The sequence below is a fragment of the Coregonus clupeaformis genome, chromosome 3 (genome assembly GCF_020615455.1).
Source record: "Coregonus clupeaformis isolate EN_2021a chromosome 3, ASM2061545v1, whole genome shotgun sequence".
NCBI classification, from domain to species: Eukaryota; Metazoa; Chordata; class Actinopteri; order Salmoniformes; family Salmonidae; genus Coregonus; species Coregonus clupeaformis.
Window position 1 is genome coordinate 23,589,581 of NC_059194.1, and position 23,218 is coordinate 23,612,798.

The 23,218-nt window shown below is 42.3% G+C and overlaps 1 protein-coding gene across 2 annotated transcripts in view; it reads left to right on the plus strand.

Annotated features, from left to right (window-relative positions):
- Positions 1-400: 400 nt before the first annotated feature.
- Positions 401-23,218, plus strand: part of LOC121542446 (neuronal acetylcholine receptor subunit alpha-7-like) — a 70,564-nt gene continuing 47,746 nt past the window's right edge. The window contains exons 1-3 of one of the 2 annotated variants that reach the window (XM_041851845.2): positions 401-488; positions 737-893; positions 22,381-22,520. In XM_041851845.2, coding sequence (XP_041707779.1) covers positions 824-893; positions 22,381-22,520 — 210 coding nt within the window. In that variant the 5' untranslated portion in view covers positions 401-488; positions 737-823. Of the gene's footprint in view, positions 538-736; positions 894-22,380; positions 22,521-23,218 lie in introns of both variants that reach the window. The other variant, XM_041851854.2, reaches the window with a different exon arrangement.

Genomic DNA, 23,218 nt, shown 5'->3' on the forward strand with positions numbered 1-23,218 from the left:
TTCTAAATTGGGAACATGTTCTATTTGGAGTAGGTTGTATACACATGTAGGAAAAAAATCTAATTTAATAAATGTTTAGATTTAATTTTAGATTAAATATCTGAGAATTATGAATATATCCGACTAGCGCAATTGCACATAATGGCTACAGTTATTGGAGTCAGTCTCATGTTTATTTTTATATAAAAAAAAAACATTTATGCCTATTAGGCATATGCATAAATATCATCACATTGTAATACAACTTTCACAACAACATTTATGATCAATGTAAAGTTTAAACTATAAACATAGTGAACTTTTATGTCTGCGTTGGGGTTTTAGAAATGTTGATGTTTTTTCCAGACTCTGACCTAGACACAGAGGCTCAGACCTCTCTGTAAGCTCTTAGCGGGGCGCCTGATGCCCTCTCCGCCTCGCGTTGATTTAAAAAGTGGCACGAGGAATGCGCTCTAGCAGACCAAAGGAGCAGACGAGTCCGGAAACAGGTGAGCGTGCGAAGAGAGACACCACGATGACAGCCACAAGTTTATCAGTGTAAGGTTCACATAGTCATAGCCTACTAACCAACAATTCAGACCCCGAGTAGGTTTTTGTTATGCGTAAAAGTTATTTTCTTACAGTAGCCTATGCTCTGAGAATGCGCCCGGGTGTATAAGAATGTTTTTTAACCTTCGTGCACGCGCAAATGTGTTAGATTATCTCTATCTCACTCACTCACTCTCCCCCTCCCCAGCCCAATGCTCATACCCGGGCTGAGCAAGCACTTTCTCTCTAGCGGCCAGTGAAGTCTCGAGGTCGTCGGATTCCTGTGAACGCAAAGATGCGGTGCCGCAAGTGTTTTGGACAAGGTTCGGTTGGGATCTATGTATGGATGGCGGTCCTTTTCAAAGGTATGGCTGGCTCCGGGTCCACTTCTCTCTGTTGAACGGTGTTTCATGTCCGTTTAGAGAATGTGGCGTGAATGCTAATCCTCAGTGATAGGCTACATAAACTGATTTGTGTTTTGGGTATACATCACAAAGTAGGTCTAGGTTTCTGGTTTCCAAGTAATTCTGGGCACGATTTTGACTTTTGAAATAAAAGCACAGAGAGAGGGGAAATTGATATGAGAGGAAAGTGACACTTTTCTCTCTCAAAATAACAGGTACCTGTTAGATTTGATTGAAATATAAGTACAGTTGTGAACCAACATAGTGATGGGTATTGGGAATAGAGTAGGTCGATTTGTATTTTGATGGATTATTGTATATAGCCTATGCTTAAGTGTATTTTCCTTGCATGTCACAGTGCAGCCGATTTCATTAATGTGCTGTGGCAATCTACAGTAGGATTATGTCATCTATTCTATACAGTAGGCATAATGTACCATATAACATAATGCATGTGCAGGTTGCATGCTTTTGGGGTTAATTTAAAATAGTGAAAAGTGTATGTGCACAGTTTGTGGTGCTTATTCATAGGGATAATGTAATTTGTTCTTAAAGCCCTCCCCCCATCATCCCTGACATCTGGGTCTACTTTATAAACTGTGACGCAGCACAGAGGTTTTCTGGCATAGAGGCATCTCTCCAGTGTGTTGCGTGTTACTGTCTCTGTGTATTGTTTCTCCATCTCTTTGTGTGTGTCCAGCACACAGACACTCTCCCTGTCCTCAACTATCCAGTCCACTCACATCACTGGCCAGGGACGGATGAGGGAGGGATAGACAGGGCTTTGGTCAGACAGGGCTTTGGTCTCAAGCAGACTTGTCCTACAATTGCCATTGTCTGATAGACAGACTGGTCTTTTTAACCATTTGTTTGATAGTTGATGACTAGCAGACTAGCTTTTTTCTAGACTTTAAACTCCTTATTCCCAGTCTGATGGGGCAATGTTGTAGCCTGACCGACGCGACTCAGGTGGTACACAGCAAAGGAGAGCTGTGACACACTGGTCTGGACAGGAGTCCGTTGTTGGTGCAGTATTCACACAGAAGTTGGCTTGAGCTTAGTTTATGTATATTAAAACTCTCCTGCTTCATCCTGTGCATTATCGATTGGGTATTTTTGTGGCTTTAACTAAATGTTGCTTATACATGTGACTGGCATCCATAAGAGGAAGGCATACAGTTCTGTCCAGTAGCAGCATGGTAGCAGTTACCTTTCCATGGCATGGTATACATCCATGTGCATATCGTACTGTATGTGCATTACACAATAACTCAACTCTATAACTCTATGAAGGAGAACATACAATGAGTGTACAAAACATTAAGAACACCTTCCAAATATTGAGTTGTATCCTCACTTTTGCCCTCAGAACAGCCTCAATTCGTCAGGGCATGGACTCTACAAGGTGTCGAAAGCGTTCCACAGGGATGCTGGCCCATGTTGACTCCAATGCTTCCCACACTTCCCACCGTTGTGTCAAATTGGCTGGATGTCCTTTGGGTGGTGGACAGTGGAGGCTGCTAAGGGGATGACGGCTCATAATAATGGCTGGAATGGAGTCAATGGTATGGTATCAACCACATGGAAACCACATGTTTCATGTGTTTGATAACATTCCATTGACTCCATTCCACCCATTATTATGAGCCATACTCCCCTCAGCAGCCTTCACTGGTGGTGGACCATTCTTGATACACACACACAGGAAACTGTTGAGCGTGAAAAACCCAGCAGTGTTGCAGTTCTTGACACAAACCGGTGCTCCTGGCACCTACTACCATACCCTGTTCAAAGGCACTTAAATATTTTGTCTTGCCCATTCACCCTCTGAACAGCACACATACACAATACATGTCTTAATTGTCTCAAGGCTTAAAAATCCTTCTTTAACCTGTCTCCTCCACTTCATTTACACAGATTGAACTGGATTTTACAGGTGACTTTAAGGGATCATAGCTTTCACATGTATTCACCTGGTCAGTCTGTCATGGAAAGAGCAGGTTTATTTCACTCAGTGTATATTTCTGTTTCCTTTGAGCCAAAAGAGCCTGATGAAGATATGGACTTACATAATTAATCTTACTAACATCAGTGTAACATCTGCCCTGAGATAGGACCCTATATCATTAACTTTGTACTCAGCTGTTGGTGTTCAGGAGCGTCAACATTTGTCAGGACGTAAAGGAAAATGCTTTTTCTGAAAGGAGTGTGGCTGTGGGAGTTGTACTGAAGACCATTAGGAAGAATGTTAGTTTACAGGTGTTCTGACCACAGGAGTATAGATTATCAACCACTCACATGATCTCACCCTAGCCCCTATACCGCCATTACCATGCTACGTTACCCTATCCCACCCTACCCCACCCACACTCTGAGCCCAGTGATGCAGGGTGGGAGAAGGGGTTACAACCCCAGTCACACATGATGGTGGAGAGCTGGTGCGTTAAAAGGTGAAAGACTGGCATTGTCAGCTGCTTTAACATCAGCGTGCAGGCACACGCATGTGCATGGAGTACAGTCGCAATAGATGGGGAACATTCACACTGTGTTCACACACACTGACTAACATCTAGTCAGCCTTAGAAAGTCACTGTTGCATTTGAACTCCCTCGTGTAAAATTTATAATTTCTTGCGGCATTGTTTTTATGTCTGAACTCTCTCTGTCCTTCTCCATTCCCCACTCTCTCCCACTCATTACTCTCTCTCTCTGCTTTCCCTCCCTCCCTCCCTCCCTCTTGGGCTGAGGGCTGAAATAGGTCAGTGAATATGCACACCTTTACTTTGATGTGTGAAGACAGAACAGCTGTCTGGAGCCTCCACTACTCAACTGGATATTAATTATATAGTAAAAACACTATGGGAAAACTCTAGATTAAACTGGCTTTGAACACAATATAGAAAAATGTGCTTGAAATGGTGAAACCACATTCTTGTGGTCAAATCAATTCTATCTGCGTCACAAATGGCACCTTACTGCCTTTATAGTGCCCACAGGGCTCTGGTATTCCCTCTGGATTCTAAAACACTTCTTTAGAGTTGCAGAACAGCACAAATGTATTACTTATAGCTGTTTAAAACGAATCTATCTGTGTGACATTATTGTGATATGGATCCTTTATTTCTTTACCTTGGAATGGTTTTCTGACAGGCAGTTAAAAGGACACCTGTGAAGGTCTGGGTCCTAAACTTTAAAAGAGATAGATGGGCACAATTAGTAGATAGAGAGCCTTTGTAAAGTATTCAGACCCCTTGACTTTTTCCACATTTTGTTAGGTTACAGCCTTATTCTAAAATGTATTAAATCGTTTTTTCCCCCACACCTCCCGAGTGGCGCCGAGATCCTGGTTCGAATCCAGGCTCTGTCGTAGCCGGCTGCGACCGGGAGACCCATGGGGTGGCGCACAATTGGCCCAGCGTTGTCCAGGGTAGGGGAGGGAATGGCCGGCAGGGATGTAGCTCAGTTGGTAGAGCATGGCGTTTGCAACGCCAGAGTTGTGTGTTCGATTTCCACGGGGGGCCAGTATGAAAAAAATTATAATGTATGCACTCACTAACTGTAAGTCGCTCTGGATAAGAGCGTCTGCTAAATGACTAAAATGTAAAATGATAATGACAAAGCAAAAACAGGATTTTAGAAATGTGTGCAAATGTATTACAAATAAAAAAACAGATATCACATTTACATAAGTATTCAGACCCTTTACTCAGTACTTTGTTGAAACACCTTTGGCAGAGATTACAGCCTTGAGTCTTCTTGGGTATGACGCTACAAGCTTGGCACACCTGTATTTGGGGAGTTTCTCCCATTCTTCTCTGCGGATCCTCTCAAGATCTGTCAGGTTGGATGGAGAGTGTTGCTGCACAGCTATTTTCAGGTCTCTCCAGAGATGTTAGATCGGGTTCAAGTCCGGGCTCTGGCTGGGCCACTCGAGGACATTCAGAGACTGGTCCCGAAGCCACTCCTGCGTTGTATTGGCTGTGTGCTTCGGGTCGTTGTCCTGTTGGAAGGTGAACCTTCGCCCCAGTCTGATGTCCTGAGCGCTCTTGGAGCTGGTTTTCATCAAGTATCTCTCTGTACTTTGCTCCATTAATCTTTGCCTCGGTCCTGACTAGTCTCCCAGTCCCTGCCGCTGAAAAACATCCCCACAGCATGATGCTGCCACCACAATGCTTCACCGTAGGGATGGTGCCAGGTTTCCTCCAGAAGTGGCGCTTGGCATTCAGGCCAAATAGTTCAATCTTTGTTTCATCAGACCAGAGAATTTCTCATGTTCAGAGTCTTTAGGTGCCTTTTGGCAAACTCCAAGCGGGCTGTCATGTGCCTTTTACTGAGGAGTGGCTTCTGTCTGGCCACTCTACCATAAAGGCCTGATTGGTGGAGTGCTGCAGCGATGGTTGTCCTTCTAGAAGGTTTTCCCATCTCCAAAGAGGAACTCTAGAGCTCTGTCAGACTGACCATCGGGTTTTTGGTCACCTCCCTGACCAAGGCCCTTCTCCCACGATTGCTCAGTTTGGCCGGGCGGCCAGCTCTAGGAAGAGTCTTGGTGGTTCCAAACTTCTTCCATTTAAGAATGATGGAGGCCACTGTGTTCATGGGGACCTTCAGTGCTGCAGAATTTTTTTGGTACCCTTCCCCAGATTTGTGCCTTGACACAATCCTGTCTCGGTGCTCTTCGGACAATTCCTTCGACCTCATGGCTTGGTTTTTGGTCTGACATGCACTGTCAACTGTGGGACCTTTAAATAGACAGGTGTGTGCCTATCCAAATCATGTCCAATCAATTGAATTTTACCACAGGTTGTAGAAACATGTCAAGGACGATCAATGGAAACAGGATGCACCTGAGCTCAATTTCGAGTCTCATAACAAAGGGTCTGAATACTTTTGTAAATAAGGTATTTCTGTTCTTTCTTTTTTATAAATTTGCAAACATTTCTAAAAACCTGTTTTTGCTTTGTCATTATGGGGTATTGTGTGTAGATTGTTGAGGATTTTTATTTATTTAATCAATTTTAGAATAAGGCTGTAACATAACAAAATGTGGAAAAAGTAAAGGGTCTGAATACTTTCCGAAGGCACTGTATGGACCAAAATACATATTGCAATAAATTACCTGAATTGATGCGATAATGATTGTCACGGATCCCCCCGGTACTGCTGCTCAGTCCGTTCACCAGTTCCGGAGGTCTACGTCACCGGCTTTCTAGGTGTCACTGACATGGATCATTACCACCAACCCATTACGCACACCTGGTTCCCATTACGCACACCTGGTTCCCATTCCCCCTGATTAGTATGTGCCCTCTGTTCCCCATTGTCCTTGTTGATTATTGTTCCGTGTCAGTTGGTCTCATGAGTACTGTGTATTGTGCTCTGGTTGTTTACGGGTCTCGTCCCGTGTATTGTGTAGAGGTTACACCTCGCTCTTTGTTTGGGTTACATCCCTTTTGTATATACACTACCGGTCAAAAGTTTTAGAACACCTACTCATTCAAGGATTTTTCTTAATTTTTACTATTTTCTATATTGTAGAATAATAGTGAAGACATATGGATAATAAATAACACATATGGAATCATCTAGTAACCAAAAAAGTGCTAAACAAATCCAAAATATATTTGAGATTTGAGATTCTTCAAAAAGCCACCCTTTGCCTTGACAGCTTTGCACACTCTTGGCATTCTCTCAACCAGCTACATGAGGTAGTCACCTGTAATGCATTTCAATTAACAGGTAAGCCTTCTTAAAAGTTAATTTGTGGAATTTCTTTCCATCTTAATGCGTTTGAGACAATCAGTTGTGTTGTGTAGGGATGTAGCTCAGTTGGTAGAGCATGGCGTTTGCAACGCCAGGGTTGTGGGTTCGATTCCCATGGGGGGCCAGTATGAAAAATTAAAAAATAATGTATTCACTAACTGTAAGTCGCTCTGGATAAGAGCGTCTGCTAAATGACTAAAATGTAAATGTAAATGTTGTGACAAGGTAGGGGGGATACAGAAGATTGCCCTATTTGGTAAAAGACCAAGTCCATATTATGGCAAGAATAGCTCAAATAAGCAAAGAGAAACGACAGTCCATCATTACTTTAAGACATGAAGGTCAGTCAATACGGAACATTTCAAGAACTTTGAAAGTTTCTTCATGTGCAGTCTTAAAAACCATCAAGCGCTATGATGAAATTGGCTCTCATGAAGATCACCACAGGAATGGAAGACCCAGAGTTACCTCTGCTGCAAAGAGGATAAGTTCATTAGAATTACCAGCCTCAGAAATTGTAACCCAAATAAATGCTTCACAGAGTTCAAGTAACAGACACATCTCAACATCAACTGTTCAGAGGGGACTGTGTGAATCAGGCCTTTATGGTCGAATTGCTGCAAAGGAACCACTACTAAAGGACACCAATAAGAAGAAGAGACTTGCTTGGGCCAAGAAACACGAGCAATGGACATTAGACCGGTGGAAATTTGTCCTTTGGTCTGGAGTCCAAATTTGCGATTTTTGGTTCCAACCGCCTTGTCTTTGTGAGACGCGGTGTGGGTGAACGGATTATCTCTGCATGTATATTTCCCACCGTAAAGCATGGAGGAGGAGGTGTTATGGTGTGGGGGTACTTTGCTGGTGACACTGTCTGTGATCTATTTAGAATTCAAGGCACACTTAACCAGCATGGCTACCACAGCATTCTGCAGCGATACACCATCCCATCTGGTTTGGGCTTAGTGGGACTATCATTTGTTTTTCAACAGGACAATGACCCAACACACCTCTAGGATGTGTAAGGGCTATTTTACCAAGAAGGAGAGTGATGGAGTGCTGCATCAGATGACCTGACCTCCACAATCCCCCGACCTCAACCAAATTGAGATGGTTTGGGATGTGTCGGACCGCTGAGTGAAGGAAAAGCAGCCAACAAGTGCTCCGCATACGTGGGAACAGCTTCAAGACTGTTGGAAAATCATTCCAGGTGAAGCTAGTTGAGAATGCCAAGAGTGTGCAAAGCTGTCATCAAGGCAAAGGGTGGCCATTTGAAGAATCTCAAATATAAAATATATTTTGATTTGTACAATACTTTTTTAGTTACTACATGATTCCATATGCGTTATTTCATAGTTTTGATGTCTTCACTATTATTCTACAATGTAGAAAATAGTAAAAATAAAGAAAAACCCTTGTATGAGTAGGTGTTCTAAAACTTTTGACCGGTAGTGTATGTACGTGTTTGTGTTGGGTGGAGTAGTACGTATTCATTATACACCGTGACAATGATAAATAGAACGATAACTTTATAACATTAATATGCACCACAGTCTTGTTTTTATTATCGTTTAAACTAATAGGCTACTTAGCGTAATGAACGATATCAGCAAAAAGAACCTGCCATAGGTGATCGGTATGGTCGTTGTCAATTATGTTCAGTTTATCATCCCAGCTCTAACAATCTGTCAGGAGTGCTGTATGTGGAAGGTGCGGGAATCAGGCGCAGGACACAGAAGCTTCGTTCAACAGTCTTTAGTGAATCAATACGAGCAAAAGTGCCCGGAGACGAGCGATACGCACACAGGCGTAAATGAACAGGGAAAATACTAACGCGCACAACAAGTGCGAAAACCTCTCCTGAAAACCAAGGAGGGAAAACCAATACAGACACGAAGACAGGAAGCTCAATAACACACAACACAAGACTAACAAAACGAGAACTTATAGGACACATAATCAACGCTAACTAACCACAGGTGTACAACAATCAGACAAAAGCAAACGAACATAGAAACATACAACGGTGGTAGCTAGGACTCCGGGGACGACGACCGCCGAAACCTGCCCGAGCAAGGAGGAGGAGCAGCCTCGGCAGATTCCGTGACACAATCGAATCAAATGAAATGTTATTTGTCACATACACGTGTTTATATCTGTCTGTCTGCTTCTCTTCACCTCCCACAGGGGTTACTGTGTGTGTTTGTGTGCATCTGTGTGAATGTTTGCATAGCCGCGGGAAGATGTTTTGAGTTGGGGGGAATCCCCTTTTAGAAGAAAGCATTGCATGCATCTATAAACACATTTCCGTAGTGGCATACAGTTGAGCAGATGCGTTTTTAAGATTACCACAAAAAAAATGCCTTTTATAAACACATTTCATGCAATTCTATGTACATGATAGCTGACATCAGCAGAATGTTTTTTTGATACCATTCAAATGACCAAAAGGAGTGGCTACTCTGACAGTGACAAACTGAGAACAATAAAAACGACCTAGTCTTGAATGCAGACAATAGCCCAGGCTACAGTAGGCTACTAGATAAACTTTACAGTGGAACTGACTCACCCAATGATGAAGATGAAGCCTAGGCTACACAAAAGTGATGGCCGATGCGCTCGTGCCAATAGCCTATCTCAAGATTATCCAGGATCGCGATACCAGAGGAAGGCCCTAAACATTGTCAAAGACTCCAGCCACCCAAGTCATAGACTGTTCTCTCTGCTACCGCACGGCAAGCGGTACCGGAGCGTCAGTCTAGGTCCAAGAGGCTTCTAAACAGCTTCTACCCCAAAGCCATAAAACTCCTGAACATCTAATCCAGTACTCAGACTATTTGCATTGCTCCCCCACCCCCTTTTTACACTGCTGCTACTCTCTGTTTATTATCTATGCATAGTCAACTCTACCTACATGTACATATTACCTCAATTACCTTGACTAACCGGTGCCCCTGCACATTGACTCGGTACCAGTACCCCCTGTATATAGCCTCGCTATTGTTGTTTTACTGCTGCTCTTTAATTATTAGTAACTTTTTGTTATTTTATTATTGATTTATTATATATATATTTTTGGTATTCTTTCTTAAAACTGCATTGTTGGTTAAGGGTTTGTAAGTAAGCATTTCACTGTAAGGTCTACACCTGTTGTATTCGGCGCATGTGACAAATACAATTGTATTTTATTTGATACTCAGAATCACTCAAAAGTAGAGAAATGTGTTTTCGCTTCTAAAGACAGATTAGTCTTCTCTTTTCAGCAGTAGGCATTTTGCTTTACAAACTGTACGTTTTTCTCGTGATTGCATTTTAGAAATTTGCGAAAGGCAAACTGACAGCCGCAACCAACCATAGAAATATAATCCATAGATAGCAGTTCCCATTCAATTCAGTACTGGCAGCCATAGTGTAGCCTTGAGTTTGCCATGGTTAGAGGTTCCAAAACCCTTCTATGGATTATATGTCTATGGCCACAACGCAACAACCTGTTATATATTTAGAATTTTTTATGTTTTTATTTATGTCTGTTTCAGTGGCGGTCGGTGCCGTTTAAGATGAGGGTGGACAATTAATTTAATTTAATTATTTATATTACAGCAAATTGGATGACTGTCATACATATTCCATTCACCCAGTTCAATGTAACAGCGATAGGTTTAGGCTACTACATGATACTCAAATTTTCCCTATACCTTTCATGAGGTTGCTACAACCTATGAATTAATGTTTACAACGTAGGTGCACACAGGTGGAGAGAAAATATATCTAGGGTATAATCATTACTCCAACAGTTGCAAACAAGAGTTTCTATTGGACAAATTCAGGTATGTTTAGCCCCGTTTCGTTCCGTTTGCTTCCGTTTAAGAAAAGTTTTTCAACAGAATCGGCCGACGGATTACACCCCTGATCACACGTAAACACGATTAACTTTTGTATTGAAGTCAATGTACCCAGAGGAGGACGGAAGCTAGCTGTCCTCCGGTTACACCATGGTGCTACCCTACAGAGTGCTGATGAGGCTACTGTAGACCTTCATTTCAAAACAGTGTGTTTTAATCAATTATTTGGTGATGTGTGTATATATTTAGTATAGCTTGATCTAGAAAGGATAACTTTTTTAATGTTTTACAATTTTTATTTTTTTGAAATTCACTGAGGATGGTCCTCCCCTTCCTCCTCTGAGGAGCCTCCACTGGTCTATTTAGACAGAAGTAATTTGGTAAAATTATTTCAATTTATCAGCGGGTGCTGCAGCACCTCCAGCACCCCTACTTCCTGCAGCTATGATTGTATGTGTGTGAGAGAAAGAGAGACAGAAAGAGACAGGTGTGTTTAGAGAGACAGTGCGGAGTGGTTTCAAAACACTCCGGTCTATCCCTTCTAGGTTCTAAACTCTGGGCTTGTCTTCTATATTCTGCTGTTCTTTTTGATACCTTGTGTTCCTAACTGTCCCTCTGGTCCATAGACTAAGAATGAGTAGAATGTACATTGGCTTTGCAGGCAATATGTTTTCTTCCATACATGATGCGCTGTGTTCTCAGTTCCGATACTCTGTTCTTAGATCTTGTGTTCCATACTATGAAGTTATATATTGTGATTTTAGTTTTATATCCCTGTGGTCTGTCCCTATGTGTTTGTTGGTTTCTGGCCTGATGACCACGGCCCCATAGGGAACTACTAATAGAGCCCGACCAATATATTAGTTCACTGATATTATCGGCCGAAATTGGCCTTTTACTGCTCCATTGATAATCAATACTCAATGAATAGGATGAAAAAAGGGAATCTAATGCTTATCTGAACACTTTCAGCCATTCTCATGATGTGTCATTATTGTCACAATGTATGAAATCAACATTTGAAGTATAGTTATTGGACAATTACTAAATAAACCACTGTACCTAACATCTTTACTAAACTTTGGACATACGAGCTACCACACCCGTTCTCATGGATGGCTAACTCTGGAAATTCTGAGTTAGGTAAATCAGCTTTTAGTTTTCTTGCACCTTATTTGTGGAACAATCTTCAAAATGTTCTTGAATTTGATGTTCTGGTGCCTGCAGGGTAATTCAGAAAGCTGATTGTGGACCTTATTACTGATATTACCTTTTTTTTCTTTCTGCTTGCATTTTGTATTTATATTCTGATGTGTATATTTTCTGTAACTTCTGTAATTCAGGGCTCATCTGTAAAAGAGACCTTGGTCTCAGTATGACTCCCGATAAAATAAAGGTTAAATAAAAATAAAGTAAAATTGCACTTTTCGATGGCAATTTATGAGAATTCGATGTGGAAAATGACACTTTTTCATTTCCCTGCTGTTAAAGTCAATTTTGTCCACCCGAAAATCCGAATCGGTATCGGACCCCAAAAAACATATTGGTCGGGCTCCAACTACTAACCTACATATACTGGTCTCCCAACTCCATGTCCATTGGGACTAATCTGACTCTAGGGACCCTCCGTAGGGACACTTGTTCTGTTTGTCTGGCATGGCCAAGTCTCCGTAGGGACCCTTGTTATGTACCCTTGTTTCAGCTACAGTGACACAGTAGTTAAGTGATTATGAATTGGTGTAATTAGCCTAGTCATCAATAGTAGTTCAGTTCTGCCTATATGGATCAGTCTGCCCAAGAATTACTCTCTGTCTGTCTGTCTTGGTGCAGTAGGAGGAACTCTAATTCTAGGCTTCAGCCTGTGTCTTGTGTCTGGAGCTGAATGTGGGATGCACATCTGAGCGTACTGACCCAGTAAAGAGTCTCAGATGGGGCATGATCACTGAGTAGGAAGGGATAGAGAAATGGAAGGAGGGAGGAATGGAGGGATGGAAGGAAGGAGGGGTATGGGAGTGTCTGCCAGTCTTATCAGTGTGTGTGTGTGTAAGAGAGAGAGTGTGTGTTTGTGTGCGTATACGTGTGTGTGTGTGATGGGGGAGGGAGGTTGTCTTGTCTCAGCTTCTGTTTGCAGATGCTACCCAGAACAGAGGCCTATTTCCGGATTCATATGTTCAGGGTAAATCAGCCCACAATGAAGAACACATTAGTACACAGACAACGCTCTTTATACGTCTACTTACAAGGCGGGGAACCATCATCACTAGATCATCTATTAGGACACTTCTTCTTCAGGCTTTCTCAGCCAACCAGTTATAGTCTTGAAAACCCGACCCTAGGCAGCAGTGACTAGGGTCGGGTTTCAATGACGGACTCTTTTGGCAACTTCGATAAAGAAAAAAAAAATCCCAACAAATCACGAGGCAGACACATGCCAGAACTTCGTGATTCGAAACAAAGTTTGCAGGCAAAACATTTGCAGTGGTTTTAGTGAAGGTAGTTAATGCAAACTAGCCACTTGCGAAATTCACTCATTAAAAGTAACTGCCATGATATCCATCTTGCTAGCTACTATTCTGTATTTTATTCAAACGGATAAGGTAGTGATGTAGGCAGTGACGTAGTTCCTCTATGCCTAAAGAGTCCGTCATTGAAACAAGACCCTAGTCACTGTTGCCTAAGGTAGGGTTTTCAAGACTATACCAGCTCAGATCTCTTTTAAAGCGAATCCTTTCGATCCCAGGCTGTGTCACAACCGGGAGTCCCATAGGGCGGCGCACAATTGGCCCAGCGTCGTCCGGGTTAGGGGAGGGTTTGGCTGGGGGGGCTTTACTTGGCTCATCGCGCTCTAGCGACTCCTTGTGGCGGGCCGGCCGCCTGCAGGCTGACTTCATTCGTCAGTTGAACGGTGTTTCCTCCGACACATTGATGCAGCTGGCTTCCGAGTTAAGTGGGCAGGTGTTAAGGAGCACGGTTTGGCGGGCCCTGTTTCGGAGGACGCATGACTCGAACTTCGCCTCTCCCGAGCCCGTTGGGGAGTTGCAGCGATGAGACAAGATCATAATTGAAATTGGGAGAAAAAGGGGGTAAAATACAAAACAAAAACAAATCCTGAACACTTCACTTGCACAACACACGCTCCATGCCAATAAGCATGTTCAATTTGGAGCTGTTTAAAAATAGCAACACAGAACTGTATGTAGTATTTTCTGCATGCTATGGTGAACAAATGTTACTCACAATTAGGACGGTTAAACAGAGACTCAGTGAATCAGTAAGGTTTGGGTGACAGGACAGCTGAACCAAAAAGAGCTCTAATATTCATGCCTAGATTGAGAGATGGAGAGAGGGAGAGGAAAGAGCGATAAAGGAAGTGACAGGTAGAGAGGGGAAGGGGGAAGGGGATATGGAGAATGACAGATGGAAAGAGATTGTTTTTACTGGCTGTCATTCTTACCGAGGGTGTAAATGAATTACATGTAAGTGTGATGGGCTGTGCAGCTCCAAGTCTGACTGTGGAGTTATGACTGACTCTTAAATATACCACTTTACCTAACCCTCTCCTCATATCCCTCCAACTCTCACCACTCTAACACCTACACACATGCCTGTCATTCTCTCTCTCGTTCCCCTCCTCTGTTCTCTTCAGTTCTTTCACTTTGTCCTGTGACTGTGAGAACTCCAATACCTCAGAGAGAAACCTGTTGTCAGAGAACAGCGAGACACTCCTCTCACCTGTCTAGAGTAGGAATGACTGTAGATGTAACAAAGAAACAAGGAATTCCTCTTTAGGACATTGCAGACATGGCTGAGAATCATGATTCCTTGCCCTACTGAGAAATAGATGATTGACACCATTAGGATTGTATGTCTTTTACAGAGCTAAGGTAAGTTAATATCCCTATTAACATAAAAGGTGTGTTGTAGTTGGAACATGTTTGCGTGTGTGTCTGGAAGTTGCTTTGGGGTTTTTGTGCCCTGTCTGGACAATAATCTGGGATAAAAAGACGTGAGCTTTAACACATTAGAGGAATGTTTATAAGTGTGATAACGTGTGTGTAGAGGCCTGAGGTGTGCTGTGATTGGGCTGCTGGTGATTCAGACACACAGCTCGAGAGAGAGAGAGCTCGAGAGAGAGAGAGCTAGAGCTCGAGAGAGAGAGCTCGAGAGAGAGAGAGCTCGAGAGAGCTGTAGAGAGAGAGAGAGAGAGAGAGAGCTGGCCTAGCCAGTGGCCTAGCCAGTCTCCAGACCTGAACCCAATAGAAAATCTTTGGAGGGAGCTAAAAGTCTGTATTGCCCAGCGACAGCCCGGAAACCTGAAGGATCTGGAGAAGGTCTGTATGGAGGAGTGGGCCAAAATCCCTGCTGCAGTGTGTGCAAACCTGGTCAAGACCTACAGGAAACATATGATCTCTGTAATTGCAAACAAAGGTTTCTGTACCAAATATTAAGTTCTGCTTTTCTGATGTATCAAATACTTATGTCATCCAATAAAATGCAAATTAATTACTTAAAAATCATACAATGTGATTTTCTGGATTTACAGTTGAAGTGTACCTATGATAAAAATTACAGACCTCTACATGCTTTGTAAGTTGGAAAACCTGCAAAATCGGCAGTGTATCAAATACTTGTTCTCCCCACTGTATGTATGTGTGTATATATATATATATATCCTTTTTTTTTATATATGTCCCTTTATTACTTTCCAACCCCACCACCCCTTCCCTAATTGGAGTAAACTAGTGAACAACAATGCTTAGGCCTCTACTTCCAGTTTATACATACTATATACATTTTATGGACACAGTCAATTTTACAATAATTCTGTTTTGTTTGTTTTTACTCTACCCTCAATCTCTCCGGTCATTTTCATGATGTCCATCCGGTTTGCTTCTATATGCCATATCTTTCTAACTGTGCTCTTTCACAAAAGCTCTCAACCTATAACCTATATACTTATTATGGACACAGTATGCTTACATTATTAGTTATCTTGTTGTTATTAGTTGTTGTTATTAGTCCCATCCTTCAACACCATTCAACACCACCCATCTATCTCTTAACACCATCCATATTGGATTTCTATTTGCCATATATTTTTCATCTGTACTGTGATGTTTTACGAAAGGTTCAGAACCTTTCTATTCTAATTTTTTTCTACAGGTTGTAAATTGAAAATAAACATTTTTGCTAAAAGTATTATTATATTATTGATTGATTGACTATGACTTTTCAGATCACCCAATAATGCTATCTGCAGGGTTAGCTCCAGGTAAGAATTGCAGTCATTTAGCCATTCTTGGACCTGTGTCCAAAAACAAGCTACAAATGGACAGTACCAAAACAAATGATCTAATGATTCGGTCTCTTCGCAGCAAAATCTGCAGAGCTGGGAAGATTGTATCCCCCATATAAATACAATTATATTGGTAGCAAGAATTGTATATAATAATTTAAATTAAAAAATTATAAGCTTTAAATCCGGCGTCGTTTTGTGTATCAATTCATAAACACTATGCCATGGGATCGGTACGTCAAAAATCTCTTTCCAACTATTTTGCAATCAATATGGGACGGCTGTCAATCCATTGGACCTTAAATGAAACTGGTATACTTTTTTATTTATCACAGTTTTATTTAATGCAAGGCAGACAGACAAGTTCCTTACTTTTTCTCCCTCCACTTTCCTCTTCCATTTTTGCGGTAATGCTGCAATTATTTGTTTGTACTTTTGTGCAGAGCAGACATTTCCATATGTTTTTGTTAGCTGCATGTGCGACATAACTCCACCAGTCCTACCGATATCATTTACGAAGATTATACCTTTTTTAAACATTTTGTAAAAAAACAATTTAAAAAATGTTTCTATCATTTAGTATATTTGAGTTTAACCACAATAGTATTTGTTCTGTCATTTCTGGAGGATTAAATTGAAATTGCAACCAACTTTCTATGGCTTGTTTTAGAAATAGTGATATTTGGGAGATTATTTCCTTTTCAAATAACTGAAAGTGAGAGGTTGTAATCTGAATAAAGGGAAAAAGGCCAGGTGTGACTGTTGCTCATTATATTTTAATAGACATTTCTAAAGTGTCGTTGGGACGCTAGCTCTAGTATAATGTCATTCAATGGGCTATTGTCATCATCACCCTAACAAGGCCTAATGAATGAGGTCACATCAGAGGTGATCAATACTGACAGATCAGGACCTGACTGGCCATGACTGACCTTTCACCTCTCTAATGGACAATACCTGGACATTAGGACCTGGCCGTATCAATGATGGGCTGTTGATCCACTATTGGATGTTTATCTCTGAGAGCAATGGACCTTAACCTCCCCAAAGTGGAATGTTTCATGATTTACGATAGATTGAAAAGTTCACTTTAGACATAGAGTGCAGTGGTGGTAATTCACTGTTTGAATAGTCATTTTGTAACTAAGGGATGTATCTGAAGACAGTTCAAGGAATATGGAAGAAGGAGCAGTTGTTACTCTGAGGAGAGAGAGTTGGCCTACTTACCCATTGTGAGGTAGGCCTTTGATAAAATAGGCTCAGCGTAAATCTTACTTAGGATATTTACAAAACCATAAGCAGGACAAAGAGTAACATAAACTGGGCTGAAATCAATAAGTCAAAGCAGTGACTCAACCCAAGCCTCAATAATGCCTGATAGAGAGTGCAAGAGCAGCAGCAAGCATAGCTCAACCATCCCCTGTCTGGCCACAAAAGGAAATGAGGGGTTTTTACCCAGGGCCATACACAGACCATTGGTGGGGCAAGTGCCACAACCCCCCCCATCCCCACCACACACACACACACACACACACAATCATCACACATTGTGTGACGAGGTGTGAAAGAAGGAGTCAGGCGCAGGAGGTAAAATACCGAAGTCCAGAGTTTAATCTGTTTGTATAAATCAAACGCCCCAAGCGTCAGCCGAAACTGTACAAGGGAAAACATCCACCTTGGCAATAACACAGTGAAATGTAGCTCAACCGAGCTACACGCTCTCACAACAAAACAATCACTCACAAAGACAAGGGGAACAGAGGGAACACTTATACACATACTAATTAGGGGAATGAGCACCAGGTGTGTGTGTGATTGACAAGACATGACAAGTGGAGTGATGAGAATGGGATCGGCAGTAGCTAGTACTCCGGTGACGACGAACGCCGAAGCCTGCCCGAACCAGGAGGGGGGGCAGCCTCGGCAGAAGTCGTGACACATTGTTACCTGGAAACCCACGTTGAATTGCATTTAATTCCATGTCGGGCAGAAATTAGCGTTTTAATCATGAAAGTTTCCTCTCATGACCTCTACAAGCCAGAATGTTGAATATAATTATATTTGAATGTACTTTACCGGTTGTTTCACCAATGGAACGTTCCATTAACCTCAAAGGCATGAATGACACGATACACATTTTCAGGCCATAAACATACGTATTACCATATGAAAACATATCAATCAAGGTGCTAAACCATGCCTTAAGTTACACATTTCAATGTTACCAATTATCCTACCCCAGGACAATCAAGTAGGTTGGCATGAACCACAACACAGTTTAAACATTGCACTCCCTGTTTACCAGTCACAACATTAATAAATACTCTACAATTAAGAGGGAAAACAAAGTATGTATTTATGTTCTGTAGCTTAAATTGAGTGTTTTCATTGTTAAACACGATCACATTATAGTTGTAACTTTTTATTGACAAATGCACGAGTGGAAAGAGTAGTCTAGTGGAGACGCAAACCAAAGTTTTTCAAGCCAAAACCACATGAATGGGCGTTATATTTTCATAGGTGATCAACAATCAAAATAGCGGCGAACATTGCTTAAATTACATAATGTATTTTCAATAAACAGTTTTACTCTATGATCAATTTTTCTTTGCTAGAATTATTAGGGCATGAAAAGTAGATCCATGACACCCACATTCAAATGTGGCACAGCATGCAGCACACAGCTGTAGATAGGAAAGAGATAACAATAGAACGAAAAAGAAGGAAATTAGATATCCAATCACTGTTCGTGCACAGAAGTTGGTCTCACAGTTAGTCGCAGATGGTCTCACAGACAGAGACTGATACAAAGAAACAGAGACAGAGAGATACCCTATCCATTAAAAGACTCCTCCCCACCTCTCCTTCGACATTTAAATCTCCTCGTGTATGTGAGCGTTTGTGACAGAAGCTGAGACCACAGACATGCCGTTTTTCTAATTAAATGAAGAGATTATGCATATGAGGTGAGTGTGTCTGTGTTCTGTGAGTGTGTGTTGTGTTGTTTGTGACTCCATAAACACACACTCACTTAAAACCAACCAGAACCAACCAGAGAGGACTTTCTCTTTGTCAGTCAAGGAGCTACTACAATCCTCCCTGCAGTCATGTAACAGAAGAGCTTTAATGAGTAGCTTATGTTATCACACTGTTTTAATGGGGGATGGAGAGATGAAGAGAAAGAGGGAGATGGTGAGAGAGCGGTGGAGGGGGGTAAAACATGGAGAGATGGAGAAGATGCAGAGAGAGATCCTCACAGTTGTTATCTGAGACATGACTTTCTGCGTTCCTTTCCTTAATCTCTCTGTGTTTGATAGGGCACCATGCGGTGTCTGCTAGATGAAGCCTCAGCCTCCCTGCTTCTCATAGCTCTTTAATAAGCTAAGTGAATGAAAGAAAACAAGATCATAGAATAGCCTTACAGAGTCCTGGTGTATGTTGTGTTACACCATACTGACATTTGGTTGTGAATTAAAGTTTGTGTAATATGTTTCATTAGATTACCACATCCCACCCTGTAAGTCATTTAACCACATCTTCACAAGGCATTCCTCTGTGAGAGGGTGCTTATCAAATGGCTCCCTAATCCCTATATTTTTATATTTTTACCATGGCCCATGGTGACTCCATAAACACACAACAGTAGTTCACTATATAAGGAATAGCCAGGGTGCCATTTCGGGCGCACACAGAGTGAGTTTTTAATCGGTAATCATTCACCTTATTAGTTTAGGTGCAAGTGTATATTCCCCGCTTTGCATATCAGAGAGGAATAAAACATGAAAGAGGGAGAGTGGAAAGAAGGCTGTTTCTGCAAGGCTGCAGAGTGTGCAGGAGACATGCAGATACAATGATGTGCATTATGGACAAATGTGGATGTACAGGATGTAGATGACATCATCTCAACACCTTTTCAGAACCCATAGGCCTATGTGTTATACATTAGGTGCTGAATTGCTGATAGTTATGCCAGTACACAAGTTGGATGGATTGATGTGAATATGGATAGCCCAGCTATAGCACAGCTATTTTCAGGTCTCTCCAGAGATGTTAGATCGGGTTCAAGTCCAGGCTCAGGCTGGGCCACTCAAGGACATTCAGAGACTTGTCCAAAAGCCATTCCTGTGTTGTCTTGGCTGTGTGCTTAGGCTCATTGTCCTGTTGGAAGGTGAAGCTTCGCCCCAGTCTGAGGTCCTGAGCGCTCTGGAGCAGGTTTTCATCAAGGATCTCTCTGTACTTTGCTCCGTTCATCTTTCCCTCGATCCTAACTAGTCTCCCAGTCCCTGCCGCTGAAAAACATCCCCACAGCATGATGCTGCCACCACCATGCTTCACCGTAGGGATGGTGCCAGGTTTCCTCCAGACGTGACGCTTAGCATTCAGGCCAAAGTGTTCAACCTTGGTTTCATCAGACCAGAGAATCTTCTTTCTCATGGTCTGAGAGTCCTTTAGTTGCCTATTGGCAAACTCCAAGCGGGCTGGCGTGCCTTTTACTGAGGAGTGGCTTCCGACTGGCCACTCTACCATAAAGGCCTGATTGGTGGAGTGCTGCAGAGATGGTTGTCCTTCTGGAACGTTCTCCCATCTCCACAGAGGAACTCTGGAGCTCTGTCAGAGTGACCATCGGGTTCTTGTTCACCTCCCTGACCAAGGCCCTTCTCCCCCGATTGCTCAGTTTGGCCGGGCGGCCATCTCTAGGAAGAGTCTTCCAAACGTCTTCCATTTAAGAATGATGGAGGCCACTGTGTTCTTGTGGACCTTCAATGATGCCGAAATGTTTTGGTACCCTTCCCCAGATCTGTGCCTCGACACAATCCTGTCTCAGAGCTCTACGGACAATTCCTTCGACCTCATGGCTTTCGCTCTGACATGCACTGTCAACTGTGGGACCTTATATAGACAGGTGTGTGCATTTCCAAATAATTTACCAAAGGTGAACACCAATCAAGTTGTAGAAACATCTCAAGGATGACTAATGGAAACAGGATGCACCTGAGCTCAATTTCCAGTCTAATAGCGAAGGGTCTGAATTCTTATGTAAATAAGGTACATTTCTAAAAACCTTTTTTCACTTTGTCATTATGGGGTATTGTCTGTAGATTGATGAGGGAAAAACAATTATTTTAATCAATTTTAGAATAAGGCTGTAAAGTAACAAAATGTGGAAAAAGGGAAGGGGTCTGAATACTTTCCGAATGCACTATAGATGATTTAATACAGTATGCGTGTGTTGTATAGATCACTGTGTCTATAGATGAATAAGTGGCTGCAGCGGTCAGGTTTATTCTCTCTCTCTCTGATCTCTCTCTCTCCTTCTCCCCTCTCTCTCTCTGTCCTGTCCTGCTATAACTCACCTCATTATGGCCCTAATGGACCTCGTCAGCAACACGCTGGGACAGAGATACATCGCTCCCTTTCTCTCTCCCTTTCTCTCTCCCTTTCTCTCTCCCTCTCTCTCTTTCTCTCTCTCTCTCTCTCTGACCTCCAGTAGAGTCCTGTCCTGCTATATCTCACCTCGTTATGGCCCTTATGCACCTCATCAGCAACATGCTGGGACAGAGATTCATCTCTATCTTCTTTCTCTCTCTCTTCTTGCACTTTTCCATGCACTGTACCTGCTTCCCTTGCTAACCCTCCCTGCTTTCTTTGTTTCTCTCTTACATGCATATGAGACTGTCAGTGACGTGTATGCATGTGACTGAGTGGGTGTGTGTATGCCTGTGAATGATGTGAATAGCAGTGCTTGTCTTCCACAGTTTGCCCCATCTGGGGTTGGTTCTGCAATGGGGCGAGAGGTTTGAATCCCAAACCAACATGTACTGTAGAATACGTCTACTTGTCTCTATCTGTATTCTATACAGTCCTCTATGAACCAACCCAGAACAGTGTCTTTACTCTTAGAAAAAAAAGTGCTATGTAGAACCTAAAAGGGTTCTTCGGCTGTCCCCAAAAGATAACCCTTTGAATAACCCTTTTTGGTTGCAGGTAGAACCCAAAAGGGTTCTACCTGGAACCAAAAATGGTTCTCCTATGGGGACAGCCGAAGAACCCTTTTGGATAAGAGTGCAGGACTGGACTAAGTATTTTCTTATAATCACTGTGTGAACATTTATGTACTCCTTTCTTCCTCACATATGAAGAGAACACATTTAGGTCATGCATCTGTTTAGCCATAGCTCTGAACAAACCCACTTTTAGGATCAGTTAATGTCTGTTGTGGTGTCAGTTGGCCCTAGACTAACACAACTGTGATGTCTGTGTGTTTAATGTCCCTTGTCCTTAACTGACCAGTGGTGTATCTTCTCCTCTCATCTCCTCTGGCTTCAGCTTTAGAGCTGAATTTTAATAGGATCAGTGGGAGAGAGAGAGGGAGGAAAGGAGAGGAGAGAGGAGAAAAGATAAGGGGAGGAGAGCTGGGCCAGCAAACACATTATCTTAATCACTACTGACCCCCTCCCACCCAGCCAACTGACTGAGAGAATAATAAGCTACAGAAGATACATTTTATTTTACTAACATGAACGCTGACTTGTTTCCTTGCTGTACCCCAGGGTCCCTACAGGGGGAGCACCAGCGCAGACTGTACAAGGAGCTAATGGCCAACTACAACCGCCTGGAGAGACCAGTGATCAACGACTCCTCTCCTCTTCTGGTGGAGCTGGGAATGACTCTGCTGCAGATCATAGACGTGGTGAGGGAGGGACTGTGTGTGTGTGTGTGTGCGTGAGAGGGGGCGGGGGGCATCAATGTATTAGCTACTTGTTTATGTGTGTGGAACAGTGGCGGTCAGTGCCGATGATTGTTTTTTAAATGAACATGGCCTTATTTGTATTACAGCATATTGGATGACTGCCATTCATATTCCATTCACCTAGCTCAATGTAACATCGATAGGTTTAGGCTACTACATGATACTCGCATTTTCCCTGTACCCATCATGAGGTTACTACAACCTAGCCTATGAATGAACGTTTACAATGTAGGTCGAGAGAATTTTGAGTAATCAAGGTGACAGACAGTGACACATTCAATACCACTTTGCACATTCTTGCCTGCATCTAGCTGATCTAGGGTATAATCATTAGTCCAACAGTTGCAAACAAGAGTTTCTATTGGCCAAATTCGGGTATGTTTATCACCATTTCGTTCCATTTGCTTCCGTTTTTAAGAAACGTTTTTTAAACATAATCGGCGCAATGAATACACCCCTGATCACACGCAAACACAGTTCACTTTCATAGCAGACACATATTGTACAAACAGCTCGTTGTATATATATTTCCTTCTTGCATCTATCTATGTTCTCTCTTCCTCTCACCTTTTCACTTCGCTTGTGGACTTCAGTGCACAACACATCAGCTGTCTGTGACCAGGCGAAAAAACCTTTCC